The following is an 11,349-nucleotide window of genomic DNA, read 5'->3' as shown; positions in this document are numbered from 1 at the left end:
CAATTGTTTTGGACCTCGTAATTCCAGTCTGTAAAAACCCGCTGAAAATCTGAAAGCTATCAAAACAAGATTCAGAACATGATTTCTAAGAATTGTACTAAGCGCTCTTGTTTGCTTTTGTTGTATTTTAAGAAAAATGTCTCCGGTTTATGAGTACATTGACCGAATATTTATTTGTGAAGTGAGGAAATGTAGAACACAACGGTGTTTTATTTCTAATTTATTACTATTGAAATGTGGGAGAGTAATCTTATTTGCATTTGCAATCACAAGGGATAAATCTCATGTGTCTTGGGCTTTAAAGGATATGGCGTCTCCAACAAAGGCAATCTTCACCACGAATTAATTACTCCATTTAATGGTTTGTCCGTACGAAAGCCCAATCCATCATTCAGGATTCCAGCCATCCCAGCCACAAGCCGGTCTCCCCCCCTGCGGTACCGCACTACTAAAGCAGTGACCATTAGACTCAAGAACAGCTTCCACCCTACTGCAGCGAGCATCATAAACAGCTAACTGTGCATTGTCTCAGAGGACAGGGCACCTCTGCACTCCTGACTTGAACTACCATGCATTTGTGTTCACTACCACATATTTGTTCTCTACTGTGTATTTATTGTTCTGGTTCATTTGTTGACTGTACATACCATCATTGTTTGTTACGTACTGTTTTGTAATGTACTGTCTACACTGTGGTGCTGTACTGTACCTGTGCTGAGAGATCAGTGTGAATAAGAATCCCACTGTACATGTACATATGGCAATAAACTCCCCTGCTCTATTCACCCCAGCAATTGAAGCCAGTGTCCCATCCCCGCAAACCAACACTACTAACCCCTGTGCCACACTTGAGCCACCGTTAACTATAAATAAAAACCAGTACATGATTTCTTTAGAAAAGCACCACTTTAAAAAGGAAACACTCGTATTCGTTCATGATGTGAAGGAATAATTCTACAGAAAAAAACAGAACTAAAATAGGAAACACCAGGTGAGCCTGGCAGATATAGATTGTGCTAGCTTCATTTTGTGACTGCTGTGTTGTTCCCCCCCAAAAAAAATACAGTTACTCATCACGGCCGATATGAAAGACACTGGTGCTAGACTGTCTTCTGTAGGACACTGAAGTTTAATTGACATTAAACACGTAAGAATAGTGGACAGGCTCAGCTGAAGCAGCCCGGACTGGCCAGCTCGCAGGGGCTCAGTAGGCCTGGTCAGTAGTGGGATTGGGTCTCCGAGGAAGAACAAGGTTTGCGTTATAAGCTTTATCCCCCGTCCGAGGGGACACAGGGGCTCCTTGCGACAGAGGTGTCATCCTTAGGACAGGGTGTTAAAATTGAGATCAACTACTTCATTTGTCTGAACGCATTTCTCATTCCTCCACACTCTACCGGCGCAGAATCCTGCTGCACGTCAGCCAGCTGGGGCCGACTTCAGTAAGGGCTGAAAGTGGGTTCCCGCCTTTCTAGAAAGAGTTCTAGGATATTTTGGGAATAAAAGTACTATATAAATGGAAGACATTTTACCCGGGTGCAGTTAACACTTAAACTGGGGAAAAAAAACCAAAGCATGTTTATTGGGATGTTTTGTTCAGAGTAGTGTACTACACAGGTTCTCGTCTTTATTAATTCTTTCATACGTCTTTTCTTAAGAGGAGCTCAAGAAGTCCCTCGACAATTTATGTAATGATGATTACATCTTTTAAAAAAAAAAAGAAATTAAGTTTATTATTGTTTATTAGAGGTCAAAACACCGTACAGAAGTCAGAACGCACCGGGGGTGAAAAGAGTTCCGTGCGATCCAAAATATCAAGACGTTACTTGATGAACAGACCTGTTACACTTGGGGGGGGGGGGGGGGGGGCGAGATATGAAGAGTTCCCTTTGCCCCCCCCACCAATTTAAACAGGTAGCACACAGCGCCCCCCACCGACCGGAGAGCAGAGACCTCAGGCTGCAGCTCCCCCTCCTGCCGCTCGCCAGCGTGCGCGGCTAGGCGGCTCTGGGAAACATGGCGGACGGAGAGCGGAATGGAGATTTACCCGCTGTGCCGTCGGGGCTGGAGGAGGGTAAGCGCCTTCACCCGAGGACCCGGAGTCGAGCGGAGTGTCGCAGATATCGGGGAGACTTGTGCGAAGCTGGTTTTCCCCCCCACTAGAGGTGGAGGAGGAGTCGAACACACGCGGGGAGCTCGGCGGCTGACTACCTTGGAAATAAGCGCTCCGAGATGGAAGCTGTAAAAAAAAAAAAAAAATGCATCATTCAAGGTCGAGAAAGCGAGGCAGAAAACAGTTAATGCTGTCCGCGGACAGGGTATATAAAGTGTGCACGGAAATTCCTGATCAAATGCATTCTGCTACTCCCGCAGTCTCGGCGAGATGTTTTACGTTACTGTCAACATGCAAAACCGAGCTGCGGGTCTTCACTCTTAAAATGCCTCAGTGGACGCCAATAACATCGCTCCCGGTGAATGAAAACTTTTTCGGAGTAAATGTCCTCGCCCCTTGCGCCTAGATACTGTATGCTCAGCCGTGGCCTTTCCGGGAAGCTGCTGCACTCTCCAGAACCCTGTTCTTATTGAGCCCCAATCCAGACAGGTTTATAGGTCACCTTCTTAACAAAGATTGGCTGCACCTCTGTGTTATTAGCGTATTAACTCTAATAAAGGATGAAGGATGAAGAAAGAGATCTTAGATTTGGGTCCCAGATCAATGTCTAAAGTACTTCATTTAACTAATCACCCACTTAACTCATCACAATGAAATCATATCCTTTCTTCACATTTCGGGGTGACCTACATTGGGGATGTCCTGGTCTATGGCTGGAGATCCCTGTTCTAGAGATCTAATTAAATATTTCCCATGTTGCAACAAGGGGGTTTATGTCATTCCGAAGGTCAAGAGTAGAAATCGTTTTGCTACATGGGGGTGTTCAGTCTTTGTGCCCGAAGTCCTTCCTCTGGCTAATTCTAAATTAATTAACTGACCTGCAGCGCCTGGACTAATTAAGCAGTTAAGGGTCCTTTCAGTGCTGCACTTAGTGGAAGTTCCAAAGTGCTGTAATGACCTGGAATCAGGTGTCAAGGCTGAGATCCCTGTGCTAGTGACAGATTTTCACTCCGAAATGCACCTGAATCTTGCAGCTGTTTGTTGGCAGAAAAAGTCACTCTGCATTAGTTCAGTCCAGTTTTGTTCAGTTCAGTTTGTCATATGCACAAGTGCAATGAAATGCTTATTTGCACGTGTTCTCCAATACAGAGACATTAAAGGAATCGCCAAAAACATAAACACACAACAGCAGCAGCAACAAGTTAAATAACATACAACTTTTAAAAAAAAGTCGGACAAGCAAGTGTGAGAAAAAAAAACATCAGTGTGCTGATTACTGAGCTCTGCCTAACTCTCGGTAGACAGTCCAGCTACATTCTAATACCAGAAATATCAAGTATTGGCACTGCCTGAACTGTGCCTGGATTAATGACATTGCAGAGAATTCTGCATTTGGGATCCAGCTGCTCGTAAGTGCTTTCAGTGGGTTTTTCTGCTTTATCATTTAATCAACATAATGTATTGATTTTATTGAACTGTACATCACCCAGGATAAGAGCACCTACTAGGCAGATAATGTGTGTTGACGGAAAAGTATAGTTTCCAGTGTACATTGGATGAAGCTAACTTTTGCTTCAGTGCATGCCCCAGAGCTAGTGTTAATAGTGCCCCGTTTTTGTTCTTCAACAGTGAACAAGATGATCAGCGAACACAGTCACCTCTTCTCTGACACGCAGTGCAAAGTGTGCAGCGCCCTTCTCATCTCCGAATCACAAAAGCTTGCCCATTACCAGGTGGGTAGATTGCTTGGCTGTTGTTTTCTGTGTTGTGTCTCTGCGCTGCGTGCTTCGTCCGGACGGCCCCCTCTGCCATGTGGGAGAGCGCAGCCTTGAGACAGACTTAACAATGCAATACCACAATGAAGTGAGTTGGGAAAAGGGAAAAAAATTGGACATGTCAGGCATTCGTTTGTCTTTTTAATTGCTAAATATTATGACTCGGAGAGCCATCACCCCTCTTCTCTTGCAGTCATGGGCTTATTGACAAGTGTTACAGTGCTCTCTCTGATAAAAGGGTGTTCAATACAAAATGTGAGGCAGCACTGTGCTTATTAAATACTCCCGCTGAGCAATGCAATACATGGTCTAGGATATGGATCATCACTACTTCTTTGGTTCTGTAGACATCATCTGTGTGGCATTATCAACCAGTCTGTGCATAGTCTTCATCCGGGGACTGGACCAGCGTAACGGTTCCCAGCTCTGGGAGACATTTAGATCAGGAATTCAATGCTTTTTATTCTTCATTCTGATGTTTAATAGTTTAATGTTTTTTTCCACTTTTACAGAGTAAAAAACATGCAAATAAAGTACGCCGATACATGAGTATCCACCAGGATGAGGAACCGTCGTTGAAAAGGTTCAAAGGCCAGTCATCTGACAATGTAAGCATGAAGCAGTGTTTCTCTGAAGAGCAGGATAACAACAATAAGTTCATGAGCCCTGATCAGGGGAGCAGGCAGGGGTGCTTTAAATTGGCACATTAAAGTAAAGCTGAATAGTAAGCACCAAAACAGTGGTTCAGTATTAAGTAAATTTTAACCTCTCTGAAATAAAATACTCATTGGGGTTTACTTATTTTTGTTGGCCTCTGGTGTTGGAGTAGCCCCTGTTTGTGTAATGTGGTGAGTCTCTTGTCCTTGTTGCCACTGTAAATCAGTTATTTCTCAGAGTAATTCTGTTACATAACGGATAGCAAGTGAGTTTCTGAATGTTTTTGTTCCAAATGAGTACTCAGGTGCTGAGTTGCAGCGTTATGAACTTTCTTTTTTGCTTCAGAGAGAACGTGAGTGTTTAATATTTTCCCCATTTCATAACAAGTCTGCTCATTCGGCAATACAAGAAGAAAATGTGAGAGGACTCCGTGCACTAGAGCTGGGAACACACTGCAGTCATGTGTTTTGCAAGTAAAAATGTTTCCTATGAACAGATTAATCCCCTGGTCCATCCCCTGCACATTTCTACTCAAGGCACCCAGGAATGAAGTAAACGACTACAATAGAGCCCCCACGAAACAGGGCCATGGCTGTGTTAGTAGCAGCAGTGCCAGACTCCTCTGTCCCCTGTTGGCACCGTGGAGCACTGCCAGGCCAGGCTGAGGATCCAGGGACAGCAGGAGAGGCGCCCAATGCAGCGTCAACATTAAAGAAGCAGCCAGGCCAGCTGGCCAGATCGGTTTCTACAACCTGGGCTTTTAGCGGGTGGGAGTCATCAACCAACAAGAGCATGAGCGATCTTCCCTGTTCAAGTTAAGGAACGGGGAAGAGACTTTTCCTTAGACAGGCTGCTTTCATCCCATCTTCTCCAAGGCTGGGACTTAGGTCATGGGAGGCTCCTTCACTCCATTAATTGACTTTAGTGTTTCCTGTTCCTTCCTTAGGCAGGCAGCAACGGGGTGGTGGATCGCAACAAGGCGTGCTCCATCTGCAACATGACGTTCTCGTCGCCCGTCATGGCCGAGTCCCACTACCAGGGCAAGGTGCACGCCAAGACCCTGAAGCTGAAGACTCAGGGCTTCCAGGCTGCAGGTAAGACAGCCAGCTCCTGTTCTCTGCCGCCGACAGCCGAGCTGGTGGGGGGGCCTTGTCTTGTCCTGGAGGGGTCCTGACTCTCCCTGGTCATTAAAAATCCCAGGGCGTTTCTCAGAAAGAGCAGGGGGTGCTAACCTTGGTGTCCTGGCCAGATTCCCCCCTCAGAGGGAGGCGATGTGATGTAGAGTAGAAAGCGAAAGGCCTGCTCGTGTGTCGCTGTCGGCTCTGAGGTCTCATCCCCCGGCCTTTTTTGACGGAGGCTACAACTCCTGCACAGCCTCCTCCCCGCCGCCGGCCGGGACCCAGGCCAGGAACCCCCCGGAGGGACAGAGCGCGGCGGGGACTCGGGGGTCTGCCGAGGGGGACCCCGACCGCTTCTGCGCCATCTGCCACGCCTGCTTCAACAACCCACTCATGGCCAGGCAGCACTACGTGGGCAAGAAGCACAAGAAGCAGACGACCAAGATGAAGTTGCTGCAGACCTACGGCCCCTCCGGCGCGCCAGGTGAGCTTCCAGCCTCATACGGAGACAAGAGCCAGGAAAACGCACACTCCCTAATCACCTCTCAGATCACTAGCGCACACACACACACACACATTCACTACTCCCCTGTTGTGAGCCCAGTGATGGACACCGGTCCACTCCACGGCCCAGTCACCCCACTGAGGACTGCAAGGGCTGCCCGAGAGCGGTCGCTTTGGCACCTGCTGCAATGCAGAGAGCTGGTACTGTGGCGTGTTTTTTAAGACTCCGTCCAGTCTGACCTGCCTGTTCTCCTTACAAACTGGACATAGAACGGAATGAAAATGAATGGATGTGCTCGGGCACAAAAAAAAAACGGGCTTTGGTCAGTGTGTGCGAAGTGAGAAATTCTGTCATTTCTGCCCCAGTAGCAGAAGTTCGGTTTTGTTTTCTTTTTTTAAAGATATCGAGGTTTCTTCTTTTTACAAACAGACATGTGAAACGTTTAACAAAGTTCCTCCTTCTGAACAAGCTCTTTGCTCTCAGCTTCCACAGTGAGAGGGTATCCCTGTACGATATGCAACATTGAGCTGAACTCTGTGGAGCAGTACCAGGCACACATCAGCGGCTCCAAACACAAGCTCCAGTAAGTACCTGTTGTACAGAAGCTTAAGGCTGTATAGCATTCACCATTTTCATGGTGTATGGTACCGTACCCAGCTCTGGGTACTGTGGGCCACAGTCGATCAGCAGTCCACATGCCTTATTCAACTCAAAGAGGCACAGCAGTGAGGTTCTCAAAACGGTTCTAAAAAAAAAAGATGTCTCAAAGAAAAAATCTTAAAATGTGCCAATTGCGTAGAAAAAAAGAACAAATAAAAAAGGGGCAAAATTGCCTGGGTGAGGTGAATTTGTTCATGCAGTCCGGTTGAATAAATATGTCCAAAGCGTCTGTCTTGATGGTGATGCTTTGGGAACAGATGCTTGTTAACTGTGGATGTTGTGTGTTGACAGTGCGGAAGCAAAGAAAAGGGACTCCAGTCTGATGCCCGTGGCACAGGACTGCAAGTCTGCCCCCCAGTCACCCAAGACAGAGCAGTCACAAGACAGGGAGGACTGCGGCCAGTGACATTCTTCTACTTTTTTTCACCCACCAAAAAAAAACTACAGATGTCTCACGGCTTTCACCACAGCAGACAGAGGCGATCTCTGCGGAGCTCAGAGCATGGACTCAGACCCCTCAGGGCTTCTTTCCCTGAAGACTGCTCTGTTCCTCAGTCCTGCCACGCGGCCATTGAGAGCTTTCATGTTGCCTGGGTCTGTGAAAAGACAAACAAGACTGCTCCTTTTCCATCTCATCTCAGCTCTAGTGTGCAGCTCGTAGAGTAGGTGTATTTAACAAAGTTCTCCTAACCACAGCGGCACTTATCCTGACGTGGGATTCTCTTTAGACTTTATTTCTGTTAGTCTTGTTTTGAACCTGCATCTCTGGTCAGAGCTCTGGTCATTTTCTTTTCTTATTAAGATGTTTTATTGCTTTATTTTTTAACTGTTTTTAAAGACGAACTCCATTTTAATCAAAGAGAGTGTTTAGAGTGGATCAGAAATGTGGGTCTCTGCTCACGGTTGGTTAGTTTTTATCTTAGTCCTTTTCGGCAAAGGAAACCCTCAGATTTGTCCTATATTTTTTTAGTTTTTTCTTTGCTTTTGTTTTTACTTACCTCTTTTCTGTGAGTGGTGCATATCAGTTTGGGGGTTCTTCTGTTTGTGCATTTTTTTCCAGCCAGTTCTTTTTGTTCTTAATAGTTGCATCCATTTGCAGTTGAGCCTTTTTGCTGTTATGATGTCGTTTTAAAATGAAACTTTTTGTTCAGCTTTCATTTTTTGTGTCCTTCAACAGGCAAAGTTGGGTTGAGTTGAGTTTTTTTAGTATGCGCCAAGAGCCTTATGCTTTGAGTACTATGAAAAGTTTCTAGTTACCAGGAGATGTTCTCGTTTTTATTTGATGAACATTATCTTTGAATGTGCTCTTCATATATATCAGCGCATCTTGCAAGAATATTTGCCCCCCTTGTAAAGTTTTCTGTATTTAATTTTATTCAAGGCACTGTCAAATAGGACTTTATATTAATAATCTAAATAAGATAAAAATATAAAGTGTAGTTAGTGTGTACATAAATGTGATGTTTAAAGAAAATTAGAAGATTCTCATTTGCATAAGTATCCAGTCTTCTTTTGCTACAGCAAGCAAGTGAATACTATGAAAGGTTCCAAAAGTAGTGTCTCTGTGTGAAATCAAAGTGATTTTACTTGACTTTGGAATAAATTAACCTGTCTCCCTAAGTTCAGAGGTTGAGAGGCACAGATCAGGATAAGATTACTTCCCTCATCAAGAAGCAGAATTTTTACACCACCCAAACACTGCACATATCAGGCCACCCTTCCAGACAGCAGTGGAGCAAGCAGGGGACTGGTAGCCAAAAATGAGCCTTTGTCAGCTCGTCTTATCATCTCGCATGAGAGGTACCGCAGACAAGAAGTAGCGGGTTGTATGGTTGGATGAGACCTACTGAGCTTTTTGCAAAGCCTAAATGCGACGTGTTAGGTCTGGCACTGCGCATGCCCCATACAGCACGCCACCCAGTGAGCACCACCCCGGCTGTTGCCTTTCAGTGGGGTTGGCGGTGAAAAGCTTGTCCAGCAGGCTGCATCCTCACCGCTACCGCATCTGAAACCCTTCCTGAGTGAATGCGTAGCAAGGTTAATGTAAGAGCATAAGGACTTCGACCTGTTGACCTGGCAGAAATCCCTGGTCAGTTTTATTCTTCATTTGTGATGTCATTATATAGAGACAAACCTGTGAACATGGGAAGGCGTCATAGCCGTCATTTATTACAAAGACCTTAGTTTTCATTAAACATGACAAATTTAACAAGCAGCACTTCCTCCACTGTACGGATTTTACTAGTCACTAGGTCATATTCTGGCAGCACTGGATTCCAAAGTTCTGTAAAAGACTTTCACAAATGAGAATTTTTTTTTTCTGCTGGCTTTGATATCCATAATAGATTTAGGTCTCAGGTTTTGTGACTAAAATATTCAGTAACAGTGCTTACAGTGCTGTTCTAATAAGGGTTAGAAACATTGTCAGGTATTATTGATCGTCATGGAGCTTTAAAATATTCTGTAAAATACACATGTATTTGAAAATATAAACATCTCTGTATTCCTCCATAATGACTAGCTTACGTTATCGTATTGGGCTCTTTTGTTTGCCCAAATAATGCTAAGGAAATGTAAGTCTGATATTTACATTTTAATAAAATGTCCCTTTTTTAAGTGTTAACAGACATACAACATTCTCAGATAAGATTAATCCTCCTGTACATTAACAAAATAAATGAATGTGGTTTCATAGCGTTTATTTGGCTTGTTTTCCTTGTGGGTAGGATAGTTTCCTGGTTACAGCTGTAGTGCCAGCAGAGGGCGCCCTTGCCCTGTCATGATTTACCCTTGATTATGACAGCAAAAAGGCATCTATGTTCTGTAGAGGTCACTACATGCTGTAAAACAGAAGACAACGAGGTTCTCATTTCATTCATGTTTCTCTCACAAAGTGAGATATTAAAAATGAGGGATTTTTTCACACATTGTTTCACTGATTGCTGTAAACGTGGAAAATTCAAAAAACGTTTTGGTGCAAATGCAAAGTTGCCGAAATAAATTTCCTGTGTAATACAGATTGCCGTGACTGAATCACAGGCGAGCAATTTCAAGTCCTCATGCTGCAAAACAAACATGTGAAACAGAGTTCGTGAGCATGCTTCAGACGTGTTCAATTTCTGAACTGGAATGGCAGGACACAGTGTAACTGTAGGGAAGGTGTTTGGCGATGAGAGCAGTGGGGGACAAGTTTTCTTTTCACTCTGTACATCCCCCATGTAAGGTATGTAGGCGTCCAGGGTTAAAAAACACATTTTGGTGTTTAATGTTTAAGGATTTATAAATATGAAAATGTGCTCTGTATCAGTTGGGTTCTAAGGCAGAACTGTGGGACGCCCCACATTTCTTACTGTGCTCCTCTCTTCCCAGCTGGTGCAGATGGATGACTAAAGGAGCAAAATGGAATTTCAGAGGATGACAGAATGATTCGAAAACCCTAAAGGTTCCAAGAGATTGTAATCGTTACGTCAAATACTACATAATCAGATTATCAGTACATATTATTGGTATACCTAAGGATATCAGAGTCACCCTCCCTGATCTCTTTCAAATCGAGACTCTGAAGCTTCTTAACAGCGCCTTAATTGAACTGGTGCTGTGTCTGCTGGCCCTTTGCTTTCCTGCTGTACTCCAAACCTCAATTCTAACTGGAATTCTGCTGTCTGCTCTCATTGTGTGCTTTATTCCTGTTATTATTATTGTTGGGGACTATTCGATCTTTGTACACACTGCAAAGTGTACCTTTCTTGTTTGGGAGTGTATATGGCAGAACAGCATTAGCCAAAAAGCATCAAAAGTTATTGAGCATTTAGCACGTCTTGTACTTCTAATCTAGAACATCCATGTAAGAGACGTGCTCTATCAGGACATGCTAACAGAGCAGAAATGGAGTGCACACAACAAAACTGCAAAGACACATTCACAAACCAAACAATCTGTGCCCATTGGGTGGGTTTGTTTGGGGGTTATTTTTCCCTCCGCAGGAATAATTCTCCATGAATTTCTGTTTTTATTTCCCTTTCGTTGAACAAAAGCCCCCAGTGTGTTCTGAGCTGGCACGGTTACAGCTCCCATTCATAAAAAGAGGTGGGGGGAAGATAAGGTCTGTTTACACTGCGGCTCAGGCTCCCCATTCACAAACCAGCCAGCCGGGTACGGAAAGCAGCAGCAGCGCGGAGCCAGAGTCTATCTTCCCCCCCAGGCGCCAAGGTGGGTAAACACACAACCGGCGAACTGCTGGCTGCTGGCCGCGCAGCACCCAGATTCACCTCGTGATTAGAGCCCACCACTAGAGGGCAGCAACGTCCCCTCCCTGGAGGAGCAGAGTCCAGCAAAGCTCAATGTGCAAAGGCTTATCAAGGGCCATCTGAAACTCTGGGAGTGAGGAGTTCAGTCTTCCCGCAGCATGGACAACGGACATCCTCATTATTAAATGAACGTGCTCACAATATGTCACGCAGCTGTAATAAACCCAATCTCGTTTTCCCTTGTTGGAAAGGGCGAGATCGCAGAGGGCCAGTGATT

At 44.9% G+C, this 11,349-nt stretch overlaps 1 protein-coding gene across 2 annotated transcripts; it reads left to right on the top strand.

The window, feature by feature from the left end:
- Nucleotides 1-1,944: 1,944 nt before the first annotated feature.
- znf346 (zinc finger protein 346) lies at nt 1,945-9,522 on the top strand. Of its 2 annotated transcripts, none has more exons than XM_088933256.1 (7): nt 1,945-2,071; nt 3,740-3,843; nt 4,398-4,493; nt 5,489-5,636; nt 5,917-6,144; nt 6,649-6,748; nt 7,117-9,522. In XM_088933256.1, the coding sequence occupies exons 1-7, from the start codon at nt 2,014-2,016 to the stop codon at nt 7,229-7,231; spliced, it is 849 nt and encodes a 282-aa protein (XP_088789382.1). In that variant the 5' UTR covers nt 1,945-2,013; the 3' UTR covers nt 7,232-9,522. The 2 variants fall into 2 exon arrangements, with proteins under 2 accessions (XP_088789382.1, XP_088789381.1); XM_088933255.1 differs by having other exon boundaries at nt 2,013-2,071; nt 5,899-6,144; nt 7,117-7,875.
- Nucleotides 9,523-11,349: the final 1,827 nt, after the last annotated feature.

Source organism: Atractosteus spatula, chromosome 14 (assembly GCF_055471065.1).
Source record: "Atractosteus spatula isolate fAtrSpa1 chromosome 14, fAtrSpa1.hap1, whole genome shotgun sequence".
Classification (NCBI taxonomy): Eukaryota; Metazoa; Chordata; class Actinopteri; order Semionotiformes; family Lepisosteidae; genus Atractosteus; species Atractosteus spatula.
This window is presented reverse-complemented; position numbering and strand designations above follow the sequence as displayed.

Excerpts from the sequence above, each read along its gene's own strand:
- znf346 (XM_088933255.1), top strand. The coding sequence starts at position 2,014 with ATGGCGGACGGAGAGCGGAATGGAGATTTACCCGCTGTGCCGTCGGGG. Across the intron at positions 2,072-3,739 it reads GCCGTCGGGGCTGGAGGAGG|TGAACAAGATGATCAGCGAA; the intron begins GTAAGCGCCTTC and ends GTTCTTCAACAG. Across the intron at positions 5,637-5,898 it reads TCAGGGCTTCCAGGCTGCAG|GCTACAACTCCTGCACAGCC; the intron begins GTAAGACAGCCA and ends TTTTTGACGGAG.